Genomic DNA, 18,925 nt, shown 5'->3' on the forward strand with positions numbered 1-18,925 from the left:
ATTTTCCATTGTTCCCCAGTAATCCTTTTTTTTTTTTTTTTTGAAGAGCATGTAACACAGGGAAAGACCCTTGACTCACTCCTCTTGAATGAGATGTCCAGATGCCCTAATAGTTACTCCCTCAGCTAGTTGTTGAACCATCATCATTTACAATTCACCTTTGAAAAAAGTGCTAGCTAAAAAACATGCAGAAGCACACACACAATGATCCTGGAGTGTACACCTGGTACTGCTACCATCCCATATTGGAGTTTTGGGAACAAGTGAATTCACAGTCTCAGCCATTACAAAAACCCACTGCCTTTCTTATTCCCTCATGAAACAGGAACATCCAAGGAGAAAAAGAGATTCAAGGGCGAAAGATGGCACACCAGCATTTATTAAAGTCTTTATTTGCTTCACGTTTCTTGATTCAGATCTTGAACCTACAGAACATATGTAGAAATTGAGATGTGGTTTTGATGTTCTATGGAGCATCTCTTTTTACCAAGAATGACCTTTAGCAGTATAGCTAAAGCTTTGCAGCTTCAAGCAGAGTTCTTGCCCACCCTTCCAAGTTGCCATTAGTGAATAAGTTACCTTCTCAATAAATTATCCCCTATCCCACCCCATCACCTCACTCGTATTTGTTTGAATGAATGATGATTCAGTTCAGTCTCTGGCATTGTTGATTGGTGGGCTCCCTTTCCTTTCCCTTCTAACCCTATTATTCTGTCAGGATCCTTGGCAGAAAAATTGGGTATCCATGCACCTAGTTCTTATTTTCAAGGACTGGGAAAGGATCTTTTACCCACTTCAATTTCAATTCTTAGAGCAACATGGACCCTGCCAAAGTTAAGCATGTTCTGTGGTCTGTGACTGTGCCTGGGATGTGTAGGGATTTTCTTGTATTTAGGGACCCAGATCAACCTTCTCATTTTCCACAGAAGTAAAGGTGACTTCCCAAAACTCACTCAGCATCTTGTTCTTCTAAATTCTTAGCTCAGGCCACCATCTCCAACATTATTACTTTTCTGAAACCTTAAAATTGTAGGAGATGCTGCCTTATTTGAGTATGATAGCTCACTAGTGGTTATAAAACCCTAGGTTGCTTGTGGTCCTTTGTTCTCCAAGAGAATCAAAATGACATCTCTGTTTGAGTCAAGTTAGCGTGTCTGACTGCAGCTGATCAGACCAACACAGGTTCGGAAGGCTTGCCCTAGGTCCTGGAGCACAGAGTCCCTCTGAACATCTGGGGGCTTCTCTAACTTTGTGCATCTCACAGTTCTTCTGGGCTAATTCAATACTGCTTTGCTACGAGCACCTTCTCTGATGAAGATACACCTTGCTGGGCGATCCTGTGCCAATGTCTCCCATGTCATACAATCAAATCTAAAGTTCTTAAGAGTGTCTTTTTCTGACCACCAAGTAAGCCTTGGCCTATGTGAGTTCTCCATAAAATAGTGACAAAAGTATGTTTTGGTAAGCATACTTTTACTAGTGGACAAAAGATTGGTAGTGTACTGGAGAATTTGGGAGATGGGTGGAAAATGGAGGGGAAATGTACTGTGCCCTGGAAAAGAAAAATGAATTCCCAGTGGAAAATGAATCATGCTGATTGATAGTCATTCCACTTTCTTTTTCATGCACAGGATTCATTTTTTTCCTACAAAGACCTCCAGAAAATTAATAGTCCAGTCACCAGGTCTTCTATTCTCTTCTTAATTTTCAAATCTTGACATGCAACATGTTAGCTTCAAGTGTGAACACGCAGAGAGAATGACTCACTGGGAATATATGATCTGTGAGCAAATAAAATCCTATCCAATAATCTTCAATTTATTTACTTTTTTTCTCCTCCTCACAATGTAAGCAACACCTCATTTAACAAGCAGTTTTAGAATAAAACTTGCAAAAACACTTCCCTAAGCTTAAAAATTAGGGTTTCAACAAGAACCAAGAAATAATTTCTTAATCCTAAAATTTTGTGTGGGATATATCAAAATATAATCTATCTATTCTAAAGACTTCCAGGTCCACTTAGCTTTGGATTCTTATTTCAATGCACACTTGAGCTGACATCAGCAAGCCTGACAAAAATGACCATACAGTGGCTGAATTAAGCACACCTTGTTTATAAGTAGCTCAGAATCCTAATGAAATGGACCAAAGCCCAAAGGCATTTTATTATGATGATTTATAGGTATCTCATTTTTTAAGGTGAACTCAAAGGATGAGTGAAATTTATAGTTACTGACTTATGGCTGATTTTCATTTAGAATCTTCTAACCCCTTCCCAATTCTATTTAATCCTAACATAGGACACATTCTACACACCAATGGTAGAGAAATTTAATTTTAGTAATAAAGCTCTAGCTTTAATTATCATTCTGGTCCTGAGTCTCAAAGTCCATGAATTTGTGCTTGGTAAGAAATGGAAAATGAAACAATGAATTTGTTGCAATAAGGAAGTGAATCAATGTTCTGGGGATGAAAAAAAAAAAGGCCCATTTTAACCAAGCCACCTCTATTTTCTCTCTTCTTCCTTTAGCAGAATAATTTACTTTCAATCACCAGAATGAAATGCCCAAGGTTTCAGAAGTTTCTATTCTTTTCAGTTTGACCTCATAAAGGCAAGAGGTATGTCAGGAAGGATGTGATCACATAATCTTCTTTTATTCATTTGTATCTGTATAGCACGAAAGTAGCATTTATCATAAAGAGCAAAGCTAATAGTCTTGAGATCCAACTCTATCTCTGCAGCTATCTCTCAGAGATTTTAAGATAGGTGCTATCCAAGTGACTCTCAGCCTATGTGAGAATTTTCCTGGATACACAAAGTAAACTATCTTGAAACCGAAATAAGCTTCTCCCTTTGACATAATGTTAGCATTTTGTGTGATTACTTTCCTTCCATTCACATGGCAAAATCTTTTTTTCCCTAATAGCCCATTCTCAACCTGGTCTCAGATAATGTGTACACGGTATTTTTAAAAAGTGTCCAACTTCCATGATATTGCCAAAAGGTTACTCAATATTGTTTCTTAAATTCAGAAAACTGGGCTTTGGATATCTTCAGTCAGTTTCAAGACTACTTCCCAATGACTGAGATCAAACATGTTCAATTATCATATAAATAATAGTCTCTAATCAAGGGAAGTATAAACCTAGAAAAGTAATAAGGACCAGAAGCAGATGACCCATGAGTGACACAGCCTACTCTTAGAGCTGACAGTCCATCAGGCCCGTTTACCTCACACATCCAGAGCCTTTTTTTCCAGAATACAAACACAAGCTTTAGTTACAACAACCTTGAGTGCCCCCGATCTGGAGTTACGGAAACGCAGCCAGAATATCACGATGCAGGGTCAGGACATAAGATGAGAAGAAGGGTGAGATGGGATATGAAACATGTGAGTCTTGAAAGTTACACGTGTCGATACCGACTCCAACCGAAAAGCTCGGAAAGCCCCTGCCAGTTCTCTCTCTATCTTTCAGAAGGCCCCCAATTACAACCCCCTGTCACAAAAGGAGCCCTGACTGTTCCTAGAAGGGAGATGGTTTTTCTCACCAGGACCCCCCGGAGCACTCTCCTCTGAGGGCCTGAGAAGTCTCCATGACTCTGGATCCCCATGGAGCTTGAGCCTTAAAGGCAAAGGAATTCCAGACTCTCCGAGGTGCCCCGGACCTCTGAGGCCGCCTGACCCACGCCGTCCCTGATGGCTCTCCTACCACACATAGGGCTGTTCTCGTCCAGACGCAGGGAGGACCCGGCCCGGGCCCAGGCCCCCCTCGCTTCTTTCTGCTTGGAGCAAAAGTTAAGCCTGGGCTCCAGACGCCGGGGGCGGTGCTGGAAGCTTTTACATTTCTTGCAGTAGGATGGAATCTTTCTCCCAGGACTCCCGAATGCATAGGAACCTAACCTGACTCTAAATGAAGGTGACTTCCTGCTTCTGTTCTTGGAGGGCAGATTCATTCTAGCAACCACAGGGTTTGTAAAGGGCAGAGCAGGGGGCCCTGTGTGCCAAAGGTGTGGGCTCTGTTTGCTTGGCGACGGCTTTGCTCACCACCACAGCCACCTCTCTAAGAGGGGGAACCGCCGTCTCCAGGGAGAACCAAGCTGCTGAAACTGCACCTGAAACACTTTCAAGTCTCTTTAGATGATGAGTGAAGGAAGGGTGGGCAGAGGGGACAAAGGATGGAAGGACTGCAGGGTTCAACCGAAACACACACACGCGCACACACACACACACACACACACACACACACACTCCGGAACCCCTCTGGGATTCACGTTCCGACTCCAGACTTCGATTAGTCCTCTGCAACCGGACACCAGTTATTATTGTGATGCCCTTTACCAGAGATGGACACGCCAAAACAGGGCAGCGCCAGCGATGTCAGGGGCCGTGCAGGGGCCTCGCGACCGCCTGAAGCTTTCAGTTAGTGCTTTAGCTCGTCACGGGAAAGCACAAGACCCAAAGACTGCCCGTCCCCTGTGGCCAGAGAGCGTGTTGCCAGTCTTTGCCCATCCATCCCTTTGGAATCATTTGTGCTGTTTCTCTATCATTTGTAAAAAGAAGTTTCAATTGTTTTCCACTAAAATTACAAGTGGGAGAGAGTCATCCTGTCCTCCACCAGCACAGCGTCCGTCCCAAACTGATCGGTGCACTGCTTCACGGTGGCCAAGATGCTCAGGAGTCGCTGATCCAGAGCCTCCAGGTGGGAGTCGGAGAGCACGGGGGAGATGGGGTCGTGAGCCGTGGCCGACTTTAAGGCAGACTTCAGCACACCGTTCTTTAGGTAGTTCAGCCTGTTCCAGGTGGAGACCCGAATTCTGGAAAACAAGAGGTGAGCGTCGGTCACTGGGAGGAAGCCTGCCGGGAGCGCGGCTGCTCCTGCCTCGCGCCAGCTCTGCCGGGACCCAGCTGGCTCCCCCCTGGGGACTTCTGACTGCTTCACTGGCCCAGAGGACAAGGGTGAGCCCCGAGGGCAGGGGCACACTTCGGCCCTTCTTCTGGCCCCAAACAGGCCCCTGACGAATGCCGGCGGACTAAGCTCTCATTAAATCTAAGCAAGAAGACAGGCCTTCTAAGCCAAAGTCAAGCCAAGTCAGGGGGGGCCATGTGGCTCTGTGTAAGGACAGTGCTTTCTAGGGTCAGTCATCCAGGGAGGCGGGAGCAGAGCTCTAGAGGCCGCCCTGCTCCATCTCCCGCCCGGCATTTGCCGCTCTGGGCAGGCTGGCTCCCACCGACCTTCCCAGTTTCACTGTATGTTACTGTGTCCTCCACACACAACAGCCAAGTCAAAGCGACTTTCTCACTCTTCCTCACACCCAACACTCCTTCTCCTGAGTCAGCTCAAGCACCCCTTGAAGTCTCTGAGAATCCAAGCTGCATTTAATGCCTTCTTTCCTCCAAAGTACCTTTATTTATTCTGTGAATACCTATACCTCTATCTATCTATCATTCATCTATCTATCTCTATCTGTCTATTCATTTACTCTCTCCCTTTTTCTAGCCCCACACTCAGCCTCAGTGAAAGGAGGTCAAGTTCCTTGAGAGCAGGATACCCGTCACTTCTGTCTCTCTGTGCTCAGTGCAGTGCTTAGCACATAAGTGCTTAATGAATGCTTGCTGACTGACTGAGCTAAAGTAAAACCTTGACAGTATTCATCAATGTACAGGGAATCTCCTACTTATAAATGGGGTGTGCTCCAGAAACGCATTTGTAAGCAATTTGGAACTCTAAAAATATTTGCTAGCAATTCAAAGTGCACAAACCATGTCAAAAATGGTGACTGGGTTCTCTAATCAACACTGAACCTCAGCATCAGTGGGTTGATAGGAAAGGGCAAGAAATCCAGAATTAATGAGGGCGCTACAGTCCTTGTGGTCCTCAGGCCACCCAGCTGAACATCTTTTCAATCACTCATACATGAGAAAGGCATGAACTATACTAAGTCTTCCCACATTGTGAGAAAGAACATATAAGAATAGTCAGTAGGAAAACATTTTGCTAAAGTCAAATATAAATTTAGGGCTAGCCTGTGTCTCTGCTTTTGTCAATCTGTAGAAAACCCAAAGCCAACTCCATTCCAATTATTAGTTGCTAATGAATCTAATGCTATCAAAGGAGAAAAATTAGATTTCTTGCTTCCTATGTCCAGTCCTGTGGATCGGGAGGACTTTAGGAAGCATGCCTGCCACCAGTCACACTCCTGACAGTACCCTGGGAGATATACAGGGCTTACAATACGGAGGACACAGATTTTGCAGTCTGGAAGAACTGAATTCCAATCCTGTCTCAGTATGTCCTAATTAGCTTGGAGATCCTGCACAAGATACCAAACCTGTTTGGTTAGTTTCTTCATCTGCAAAAATGGAATAATAAGAGTACCTGCTTTCTGGATTGGTTGGGATCACATGCAGAAACTCACATCAAGTGTTAGCTATTATTATTATTAATAGTATTGGTATTATTCTCTATGGAGTAAAATCTTACTAGATGTTCTTGAATATTCAAATCAGTAAAAACAAATTAGGGAGAGGCTTCACAGTCAGCATCCCATTTTCCTTTTATACTGTAGGTTCTAAAATGAATGTGCTTAAAAAAAAACAAATATGAAAAAGGAGAGCAAAATTGCTTTTGGCTTTAACTTCAAACTTCTGTAACTGTCACAAAACTTTGGGTTGGGAGGCTTATGTCCTGCCTAGGTCAGTATGACAGAGGTGTGAAATGCCAGCTTTGTCTGGGAAGGCTTAACTCACATGCAGCACTGGTAGAGAGGGGCGAGGATGCTTCTCTCATCCAGAGTAGGGTTTCCAAAGCTGAAAAATAAATGAGAAACCAGTGGATTAGATTCAGAAGAGCCAGCACTCTTCTCAGCCTCAGCAAGTTCTGCAAAGAATCCTAAAACTGGTCCCAGATAAGTTCATACTATACAAGCTCCAATCACTGAAATTAAAAAATAAACAGGGCATGACCAGACACAGGATTCCCAATGACTAGTTCCGAGCACCTAACAAATAAAAATAACAGTCCCTTTCCAGACTCCTTTCTTCTATCAAGATCTCCCAAGATGGTCCAGTACCGCCATTTACTATAAGATAATTGAATTTATATCATTCAATGATATAAAACAGCAATAAGGGTCAAAAAAAAAGGAATTATGATGGTGAGGGAGGTTCAATTTCAGGAAAGGGAAGGAAAAAAGTTACAGACTCCATACAGACCATTCTACAATCAAGCAGATTTCAAAAGAATTGCCTCACTGTCCACGAAAATGACAAAGGAGAGGCTCATCCTGTTACTTGCTAGCAGACTTCCTCTCCCAAAGTAGTATCCTCCCTGTTTCACAGAAGCTCAGGAAAGCCTGATTCATTGCATATTAAGCATTTGTGTTAAAATGATCTTGGCAGATAATTTAGAGACAGAAATGAGGGACCACATTCTTCACATTCCATTCTGGAAATGGAACAGCCCCATGTCACATTGAAACAATGTGCAGCACAAATCTGCATTTTAAAATGATAAAACAGCTACAATGATGATTCCAAGGTAAAATTCTGCTATAAATAATTAGGCTCCAAACAGGTATCAGAAAGCCTCAAGAGATGCTGTCACTTTGGGCTGGCTTGACTGTGAGTCAGAGAAGCAGCAGCAATGCTGGCAGGCTTCTGTCATTCCCCAAGCACCGGGTACCCCATGTTTGGTACAAGATGGTGGCACTTTTAGCAAATGCTGTGCATTCTTTTTTAAGAAGCAGCCTCAGTATTCCCAGAAGCAGTGTGAAACTTTCCCCCATTGTGAAGGGGGATGTAGCATTTGCTACATTCTGAGTGCCAGTCAAATATCACATTGCTGCCCTCACTTAGTAAGCACCATCAAGTACCTCAGAAAACATGGGAGAGACGGAGTATTAATCAGAATTAGGCTCTGCTTTGTTCCCAAATCTTACAAGAAAAAGAAAGAAAGTAAGAGTAAGTTTTTCTTTATCCCCAAAGATATTTTAGTCAAAGAGAAAGATGAAAACAATTTTTCTGTTAAATAATCATGGATTAATCTTTCTTCTTCTGATCACCAAAGGGCAATGTTTAGACAGCCATAACTAAAACAATATGGAGAACAACTAAATCTACTATATCAGGTGTTAAATTATTTGTACCTCTGAACAAATGAAATCTGAAGTTGAACAAGTGTCAGTGTCCATTGCACCTTCAGTTTTGCAAACTTGTCTAGCCTTCCTGGCCCCACTGTCAATAAAAGCAGCCCTCCCCCCCTACCCCCCCGACCTTTGGAAAAGTGACTTGACATTTCACTAAAAATTTGAGTGGAAAGGGCAAAGATGGCAAGTCATTTCTGAATGTTAGAAGGAGAAGGAAGAGGTACTGACAGGAAACTATATTCCCCCTTCCAGAGAAAGGGATGGCAGCAGAAAGGAGCTTAGAGAAGATAACATTGTAGGCCTGGAGCTGGAAGGAACCTGTATCTAATTCAACTCTCCTATTTGGAAGGAAGGAAGGAAATATGGAAGGAAAGAGAGAAAGAGGGAAGGAAACAGGGAGGGAGGAGAAAGAAAAGAAGGAGGAAAAGGAGGAAGGAGGGAGAAAAAAGGAGGAAAAGGGGAGGACGAAGAAGAAAGGGAAGATGGTGGTCATACACAGCAGGCACTGTGCTAAGTACCTCACTATTAGATCTCACAACAACTCTGGGCAGTATGTGTTGTTATTACCACCATTTTAGAGTTGAAGAAGCTGAGGCAGAAACAGATAAAATGACCTGTCAGGGTTACAAGCTAGTAAATATTTGAGATTAGATTTGGACTCATCACACCCTAACTCCAGGCCCTGAACTCTCCATATGATGCCTACCGGAGATAATTCTTGAGGGCTTTCAGTAGATCCAATCTTCTGTTTGCAAAATTTTGGCCTTGGGGTTCTATCTTAAATACCAGTAATGGGCAGAGTGAACTCCTCCCCTTAAATATCTTCAGAGCTGAGTAGGAATTCCATATTGCTTAAAACATCCCACAGTCGTCTCTGTCCCATTAAATAGAAAAGCTAGAAGCAGCCCACGGGCTCTCAGTGATCTGGCCAGAGTAAGGCCTGTGACAGTGGCCAAAAGCCCCCTTTCTTGCTATAGGGGGTTTGAGTATCATCAGTTCCTCGGGAGCTCCTGTGGGCATGAATCAGCACCAGACCCTAAACAGTGACTCATGTACTGGATCCGGGTCCCTAGCTTTGTCTTCCAATGTCTGCTCCTGCTTGACCCAAAGAGGAACCTATAAAAACTCAGCAGGCTTTCCTGGTTTTGCTGCCCCCTTCTCACCCCAAGGAGACCCCATACTCCCTGAGTGCTCTAACTCAAACACCATTAAGACCATCATATTGCTGCAAAACACAGAAAAACAAAGAACGTCCAAAGGCAGTGACGGCAAAAGCGGAGACAAGTGAGGACCACTAACAGGGGCCACACCCCAGGATCTCTGCTGGCCGTTTCCCGGCCCCACTAATCGGCACCACCTCTGAACGGTTCCCAATAACCTTTTGTGGCCACGTGTCTGACCCTGGGTCTGGGTTTCTTTCCAGGGCACGTGAGTCGCTCTCCGACAAATACAGACGCACCTCTTGGCGTTGTCCAGGAGAATGAGCATGCTGGCGCCCTCGTCGTCCTGAAAGCTCTCGTAGTGGTGGCGGTCGGCGTTGCCGATCAGATAGTCAAAGACCGCAGTGTCCACGATGTCCAGGAGCCGGGGCCCGGAGTCATAGGGGGACGTCTTCTTCACGGCATCGCAGTAGCTATCGTCGTACTCCCACCTGGAGGCAGGCAGCATCACCACGGTTATTACTGAGCGCCAACACTGGGCTCGGCACTGTTCAAAACAAAGAGAAGCCAGAGTCCCTGCCCGGCAGGCTCACGCTGGCTGCCCGGCCCCGTGGAGCCTCTGAGCGCCCGAAGCCTCCGAGCCAGTGGGCACCAGACCGAGCCCGAGGGGGATTAATTAGCAGCCTGCCCCCAGCTCTAGGACTTTTACCTGGCAAGCTTCCCCTCCCTGTAAGTCCTGCCCCACGGGTGCCGGTGTTTCTGCAGCGGCCAGACATCCGGAAGCCACAGGGTAACAGACCCTTCCATGAGGTCTCCGTCCGCACAGGCGGGCTCCGTTTCTCGGCAATAGTAACACTTCCCGTAAAAGCAAGTGTTGTTACCTTGGAGAGAGAAAGAGGCCAAATATGACATGGGAGAAATGGAAAAGCTCAAAGTCACCCCCCCCAAACATTGTAAAACGGCTCCACAATGAGAATGGGGGCCTGAAAGCTGGGTTCAAACCAAGAGCTTGGTTTAAACACAAATAAACTTTGTCTTTTTCATGATATAGGCCCGCCAAGTAGGCCAAATATCAGGCCCACTGCCATGCACAGAGTAGGAGTGCTTTAAAGGCTTGACCATTATATATTATATTATAAAAGGTACTACAGGGGGCGGTAAGTTTTGAGCACAACATTAGCCGGGAAGAAGGGATGAGAAAGAGAAAAATCTTCCTACAGAGTTCCAGCTTAATGTTCTTTTCATTGCATCACTCTCTTCTCACCAATGAAAAGAGGAGATGAAGAGGGAAAGAAAAGGAGAGAACAAGAGGAAAGGAAAAAAGAAAAAAAGGGAAGGGAGGAAGTAAGTTAGGAAAGAGAGAAGAAAGGGGAGAAGAGAAAGGAACAGAAGGGAAGGAGTGCAAAAAAAGGGAGAAAACTCTATTTCAAACTATCTCCTATTTTGGACAATGTAGATGAAAAATAAGAAGAGAAAAGGGCCTTTAAAAAAAAAAAAAGACATACATGAAGAGATCCTAAAGAAATGGAGGCAGACAATTACTAAGAGCTGTCAGGTCTGAGTTAAAAATAGAATGTGAAGACTAAGGGAGAATGAAAAGACAGAAATGACAATAAGGTTTTCAAAGCCAACTATTTAGAAAATAATATGAAACTCATAGAAACAGGTTATTCAAGAAATGGCATTGACATTGGGAGGGAAGATTAATTTGATTTTAGATATGGTGAATATGAAATATCAAATGACATACAAATGGATTGATAAAGACAGAGATTTGGATGTGACCTATGCAAAGGCAATAGCTGAAACAGTGGGAATACAAAAGATCTTTTAAGAACAAGCATAAAGAAAAAATGAAAAGTAAAGAGGAGAGTCTCTTGTCCTGTAGAATTTCCTCTGTTCTTTAAAATGACTTTATAGCGGGAATTTCATGGAAAATGACATCGGTTGCTATTCTTCAATGGATCAGAAGTAAAAATTTTATAAATCAACAATTCTCAAAAGGATACTTGCAATTAGTAATTTGTACTAATTATTAGTAATTAGTAATTATATTGAAGATTATTCCAAATCAGTAATAAGAAAAATATATATCAAAACAACTTTAAAGTTTACCTCACACCCAGCAAAATGGCAAAAATAACAAAAGACAGAACTGTGCTAGAGAAGCTGTGAAAAGCTCTACACTCTTGATAGAGATGTAAATTGGTTTACTCATGCTAGAAAACAACTTGGAATTCAAATTTATAAGAGACAATCAAAAAGTTCTGAGCAAGATCTCATCAGTAAGTGACTTACTCTAAGGAGGCAAATGAAAGGAAGAATATACCTTTTCTAAATACACCAAAGTATTTACAGCAACACTTTTAGTAGCTGTCTTTTTTTAAAAGACAAAGTAAATTCCCAGTGACTGGGGAAAAATCAAACAAATTTATGTTTTATGGGATGGAAATATAATGGAACCTGTGCCAAGAGAAATGACGAACATGAAGAATTCAGAAAAGCATAGGAAGACCTACATGAACTGATGCAAGGCAGAAACAGGAAAATAAGATACACAGCAATTAAAATAATATGAATGTAAAGAACAAAAAACTCCCAAATTCTATGCTGTATAATTATAATAACTAAGAAGTATAGTCTTAGAAGAATTTAGAAAATATACCTCTCTTCTCTCTTTGCAGAAATAGGATAGATGTGAAATAGTTTATATACTGTCAGAATCAAGTGATATGTTGGTTAGTTTTGCTGACCTAATTTTTCTTGGAAAAGTAGAAAGCAATTTGGTATAAATTAGATATAGGCCAATGTCTTTGCAGCATATTTCTGATAAAGATCTCCTATTCACAATATATAAGGAAATGATGCATATTTATACACAAGCCATTCCCGAGTAGATAAATTATCAAAGGACATGAACAGAAATTTTTCAAAAAAAAAAAGGAAAGCTTCAAATAACCATATGAAAAAATATTTCAAATCATCATCATTATTAAGAAATATACTTCACACCCATCAAAATGGCAAAGAAGAAAAGAGAAAAATGACAAATGTTGGAGAAGCTATGGGAAAACAGGCACATTGATGCATTATTAGCCGAGCTCTTAACTAGTCCAGACATTCTAAAAAGCACTTAGGCTTATTTGTCCAGGGATATAGGAAAGCTAAAAAGTAGAAATCCCAACTAAACAACTACTAGGCTTCTACACCAAAGTAATAAAAGAAAAAAAAAAAGGATCTATACATACAAAAGTACTTGTAATAGCACCTTTTGTAGTGGACCCAAACTGAAAACAAATGGGATGGGGGGGGGGGGGGGGTGTCCATCTTTTAGGAAACAGTTAAACAAATTATGGACTATGAATGTATAGAATATCACATGGTGAAAGACATGGTGAAATAGTTTCAGAGGAACTGGGAAGATCTCTTAAGTGATATAGTGAAATGAGTAAAATTAGGCAAAAAAAAAAAAAAACCAACTATGTGATTAACAACCACTTTACAAAGAAAAAGAACTTTGAAAGATGTTAGAACTCGAATCAACATAATGGCAAACTCTGAGGCTAGAGGACTGCAGATGGAACATACTACCCATCTCTAGGTAGAGGTTACCAGACTTAAAATAAAGAATGAAACATACATTAATGGCTAATATTGGAAAAGGTTTTCCTGGACTTTGTATATTTGTTACAAGAATTTCTTATAAAACATATTCCCAGAGGGGAGATGAAAGAGATAATAAATGCTTATTAAAAATAATTTGTAAAAATTTTTTGTGACCCAAAAAGGTTTTTCTGGACAGTGGAGGGGAAAAGACCATATTCAGAAATGAAGGTGTTATAGAAAAGATAAATGATAAAAATGATAAGTTTTCAAAAATTTAAATGACAATGGCTGGAGCAATGTTAAATGTGCTAGGCACTATGCTAGGTGATGAAGATATAAAGATAAAAATGAAAAAGTCCTCACCTTCAAGGATTGGACCTCATTTGGAAGAGATACTATGTGCCCAGGTTCGTATGCATAAAAGTATCAGATACATTTTAGAGGAAGGACATCAGCTGCTGGGTGAATTAGGAAAGGTTTCGTGTAGAAATTGCTTAAGCCCAGCTTTGAGAGAAATAAGAGATTCTAAGAAATAGAGGGGAGGCATGAAAAACTGCCAGTGCAAATGCTGAGAGATAGGAAAGAGCTGTGTATGTAATGGACAGCAAGATCAATTTATTTAGGCTATATAAAACACAGTTAAAAGGGAATCTGGTGGGGTTTTGGATTAAAACATTTGGAAAGGAATTAGGAAGATAGTACCACAAAACTCTGAATAAGAATGAAGCTTAGAGGTTATCCAGTTTCCCTTCTCACAAATCTACCACTCCCTTGCGCAACTCCCCTCTCCACCCCCCCAAGGATCCTGCCTATCTGTCAAAGGCTAAATAGGGACTTACAACTTCTGACAAAAGCACATTATATTTATCAGATGGCATTCATTATTAGAAAGTCTTTCTGCTGATAAGAAACTGCCTCTCTGCCCTTTCTATTGACTGGGCTAGTTTTGCTTTTTTTTTTGGAACAACAAAACAAACAGCTCTTCATGTCTTGGAAGACTACTATTGTGTCTAATCTTACTCTTACTCTTCTCTGGGTTAAGTGGGGATCCCCAGCTCCTTCAGTTATTCCTGTGATAGAGTACAGACACCTTTAGTAAAAGGTGCTGTGTTGGGAGCATTCCCTGGATGATCATTTGGCAGGTAAGAAGAGTAGAGATTCTTTTTTGTGAACTAAATAGCAACTCCTTCCAACTTTACAATTTTGTGACCGTCCTCATTATTCTCATCTGAACACAGCTTAGTTTGTCAATTGCTTTTCAGATACGATGCCTCAAAATGAATGTCACCGTCCAGATAAAAATAGTCTGATAAGCACAGAGGGCGCACGCCTTACTCACATATGTTAGAATAAGAGGCATGATCTAGTTTATTCCATTTCTAGTCAGTAGGCTGAATAATCCCTTATTTAAATATTGCTTTAAATTTCCTTACCAAGAGTTAAAAATGTGCTCAGTAACTGCTCTGTGGCAACAGGCTTGATCTCAGTTCGAAGATTCACAAATCTCCCAACCACCAAGGGAGCACGGCGGAAACCTAAGATTCTATCATGAAAGAAAAAAACAAAACAAGTCATTAGTAAAATATTTTGAAGGACATTTTTAGATCTACAAGCATGTGTCTAAAAGTTCCAGTGAGAGTAATTTCATTAACAAAAAATTACACTGCTTGAAATTAAAACTCCAAAGAACAATTCATACTGAGTCTCCTAATATTTGAAAAGGCAACTTTTGCTAAAGGCAATGGAGCCATTACTCTTTGGTTTAGAAGTCTGAGGACTGTTAATTTTATTCTTCTAGATTGTCAATATAGCAAATGTAATCTCAAGTATAAGAAAGAGCATAAAAGGTTTTGGTCCCAAAAAATATTCTTATAGCCAATTTGGAAATTAAAAATTAATCTCTATCTTTCCAGTGATGATCTTAATTTCAATCCAGATAAAGATTTTTTGATTGAGATTTCAAAAGACTCATAAATTTATAGAGTAAAGCCATTATTACTTGTTCTAATATCAAAAAACATGACCTTCAAGGTAGAAATATTCAACATTATACTTTCTTTTACTAACTAGTTCAATTGTGCTATTTTGGTTTAATTTTTGACTTTTGACTTTGCTGGTCTATTATTTGGACAGGAAAATCTTCTTTATATCTTTTATATCTTCTATATATATCTATATATATATATAGATATCTATCTATCTATCTATCTATATATATATCTTTTATATCTTCTTATAGATAAATCCAGCAATTATACATCATCATTTCTTGAAAATCAACAGAGGCCTTACTAGGAACTGAAATGGCTTACATGAGTTAGAATATTCATTTGGGAAGCAATGTTGTCATACAGATGTGAATAGTGCAAAAACAATGGGATTCTATTAATTTAGAATGAATTGAGAATTAAGCCAAAATTATTGAGTCACATGCTTTAGGAAAGCTTCTACAACTCCTTTCTAAGAGAGAAAGATTTAAAAGAAAAAATCCCAAGAATATGTAAAAACATAGTCATTTTACCTGTCCAAGTGAAAAGCTGCTACTTCTGCATTGTGCCTGTCATAACCAGCATAAGGTTCCCCTTCGACCACATAGTCTCGACTATACCTGCAAAAGACAGGCCCAAGCAGAAAGACAGAATGTGAATCCCATCAAGTCCAGTTCTGTCCCATAGATTCTGCTTTGGTCACTCCCTGGAACAATCAGGATCTTCAAACATAGCTAACAGATGGCAGCATTAAAGTGGGCCTCTATAATCTGTCCCCAGGATATCTTAATTTTTGTTTTTTAAATTACATTTGATTGACGTCCTCAGTATTCACATGAAAGTTATTTCAGCTCTCCTCCTTAACCCCTACTGAATTGTGACAAAGAAGAACAATTAAGAAAAAAATATTCAATCCAATGACTCCACAGGAAATAAATATATTTTAATTAATATTTTATCTCAGTAATTCTCCTTGTCTCCTTCATGTGAGAGAAATTAAGTTTCATTATATGTTGTGTAGATAAAAACCAATGAGGTTCCAGACTTCAACTTTCAATCAGAATCAGCTTCCTTTTCTACTTTGGTAGTTACTACTTGATTTGTTTATTTAATTTTCTAAATCTTAAGATATATCTTACCTCCATCTGAAATCCTAATATTATACCTAATATTGGTATAATATTACATTACATTCATATAACAAATTTTCAGTCATTTGCTACTGATATTTTAGTATATATTAGACCATGGTCTCCATCTTTTATTTCTTTGGAGGTGTTGACTCAATAATGGAACTATAAAGTCAAAGGTATGGATAAGCCAATCATTTTTCTTGTATAATTCAAAATTAATATCTAATTCAGAGCAATCTATTAGTTTGCCTGTTTTTCTAGAGCCCCCATAAATATCAACTGTTTCTACTTTTTTTACCATCTTTGCCAATGTTCAAATGATATGAGATGAAACGTCAGTTAAATTCAGATTTGTATTAATTAATTAATTAAGACAAAATATATCAGATGCTTTGCAGTAAATTTACATTTGCTTTCTCATTCTCTCAGACCTGCCCCAGGAAATGGTGCCTAATAGGAGGGACCCTGGATTTGTCAGAAGTCCTGGGTTCTCATCTTGGCTCTGCCACTACCTAAATATGTGAAGAAATTACTTAAATTCACTGTGCTTCAGTTTCTTCTTCTATAAAATGTGGAGATTGGGCTAAGTGATTTTTTAAAGCATTTTCTACTTCTTTGTTTGTCTGATTCTAGGTTCTTACGGTCATTCTGACAGAAGCATCACCTGAACAGAGCAAAATAACCAGGAATAAGAGGCATTCCTTACCATTCTTCCTCCCTAGTACAAGAAATGTAAATCAGTAACTATTCACCTTCCCCATACTTCCTGAGCTGGAAGTGGACCCCGAAAATCTCATTTGGCAACCGAGGAACAAAGATACACTGAGACGGAAGCAAGCTGCTGCAGCTCCCCTCTACATCCTCCCAGCTCCAAGGTGGAGACGGCTGTAGAGAAGCAGGGAGGAGAAGCACTGACCATAGCTACGGGATTTATTCAGGGTCACTCAACCAATATGTGTCAAAGGCAGAACGGGAACCTGGTACTTCCTGCTTTCATACTGGCTTCTCATCCACTACAAAAAAGCTTATTAAGCTATGGATCACAACCCCATATAGGGTCATGTAACTGAATATGGAGGTTGTGAAATTATGACTTATTATCAGTAAATATTTGATTAATATACCTATTTCATATACTTATATACCTGGGGTCATGTAAAAATTTCTTGGGCAAGAAGGGGTTACTGAGTGAAAAAAGTTTAAGAAGTCTTACGCTATACCACATTAGCTTCCATGGCCACCATTAGGGCTTTCAGAGAATCAATGCTTCATTGCTATGGATTCAAAGTCTTAGAGGCAATGTATAAGAAAAAAGGGGGGCTCTATTTAGATATTTTGCCTTTAGCAAATAGACTCCTTACACTTGTTCTACTGCTCAGAGATGAGGACATTAAGAACCAGTTATAAACCAAGATCACTGGTGACCTAAAGAGAGACAGACTTCCTTGTGTGACAGTGCTGAGGGTCCCAGTCCTCTCAGCAGAGAGTTATTCATCTTAAGTCACTGACAGAACAGCCAAGTGCATCTCATAACTACCATTGTATCATATTCTGGGAGAAAATGTCATTGCCTGATTCAGGCCATTAATCTGTTCTTATGCCAGTTTCTGAAGCACTAAGGGTCAGAATGACAATTTATTGGCCATTCCAAGGCAACCGAAGTCTGCAAATATGTATATTAGCCTCCACCTTCCTTAGTTCACCAAATCTCCTCTTGTATGGCAGTCTGGTAGGAATGGAGAACCACCTAATTAATAGCCAATTGGTGCTCAAATATCCAAATTAGTAGCCAACCATACTGCATGTGTATTAGAAGTGGGAGTGTACCCACTATATTCAGGGGAAAACTAAAGTCGAGCTAAATGAGATGGGGCTCATCTATTCTGAAATTAAGAACAACAAAAACTAGCATTTATATAGTGCCTAATATATACCAGGCTCTGTGCTAATCAGTTGACAAATATTCTCTAATTTGATCCTCACAACAACCCTGAAAGTACTACTATTAGCTCCATTTTGCAGATGAGGAAACTGAGGCAAACAGAGATTAAATGACTTGCCCAGGATCACACAACTAATAAATTTTTGAGGCTAAATTTGAATTCAGAGGACTGCAAGCCCAGTCCTCTCTCTACTGCACAACCTAGCTGCTCTGCTTCTATGTCAGAGTCACCGAAGTTATCTGAGAAGGGGCAATAGATTGATTAGTTTATATTTGGGAAGGAGTAATTTAACTATGCAACATGTAGGAAGGATGAGCTGAAAAAGGATTGCAGCTGTAGTTAGGGTCCAAAGGAGGAATGCTACGGGTCTTAACTTGGGTATTTAAAAGATCTCAAGGAGACAGGGTCTTCTTAGCCAGTCTTTGGGTTTGGCCCAGCAGTGCATAGGAAACCTACTGTTATCTCTCCTTATCATTACTCTGTTCTCTCTTCTTCTCCAAGGTAAATTCATCTCTTTTTATCACAAGCCTACTTCTAAGTCTTCACTCACATTTCATTTTGGTCTCAAATGCTACACAAAATCTTCCATTTGGCCATCTTCTCTTGTCTAAATGTAATCCACTTGTTTGCCTTCCTATACACGTATAATTTTATTTCTTGTGCTTTATTTGTGTTCCTTCAGCACAGTCTCTCAGACTATAAGCCCCTATAAATCAGGAAGTAGATCTGATGCTATATAATTCCCATTGGCTCTGCAAAGTACCTGCTTAATGACTTTGGAGGAGTTTCTACACCAATTAGGAAAACAAATTTAATAAACAAATATATTTCCTGCATAGTAGAGTGGAAAGAGAACTGGGTTTCTCTGATCATATCAGATAATCTCTAAATTTCCTTCTAGCTCTAAAGTTCCCTTAGTTCTGCATTATTTTCACAAAAGCAACCTTTA

The 18,925-nt window shown here is 40.4% G+C and overlaps 1 protein-coding gene across 1 annotated transcript in view; it reads right to left on the reverse strand.

Moving 5' to 3' along the window:
* Nucleotides 1–375: 375 nt before the first annotated feature.
* Nucleotides 376–18,925, reverse strand: part of FAM20B (FAM20B glycosaminoglycan xylosylkinase) — a 37,787-nt gene continuing 19,237 nt past the window's right edge. The window contains exons 3-8 of the mRNA XM_051998864.1: nt 15,434–15,520; nt 14,346–14,455; nt 10,016–10,187; nt 9,606–9,797; nt 6,750–6,809; nt 376–4,816 (exon numbers count right to left, since the gene is read on the reverse strand). Of these exons, the coding sequence (XP_051854824.1) occupies nt 4,585–4,816; nt 6,750–6,809; nt 9,606–9,797; nt 10,016–10,187; nt 14,346–14,455; nt 15,434–15,520 (853 nt within the window). The 3' untranslated portion in view covers nt 376–4,584. The remainder of the gene's footprint in view (nt 4,817–6,749; nt 6,810–9,605; nt 9,798–10,015; nt 10,188–14,345; nt 14,456–15,433; nt 15,521–18,925) is intronic.

Source organism: Antechinus flavipes, chromosome 4 (assembly GCF_016432865.1).
Source record: "Antechinus flavipes isolate AdamAnt ecotype Samford, QLD, Australia chromosome 4, AdamAnt_v2, whole genome shotgun sequence".
NCBI lineage: Eukaryota > Metazoa > Chordata > Mammalia > Dasyuromorphia > Dasyuridae > Antechinus > Antechinus flavipes.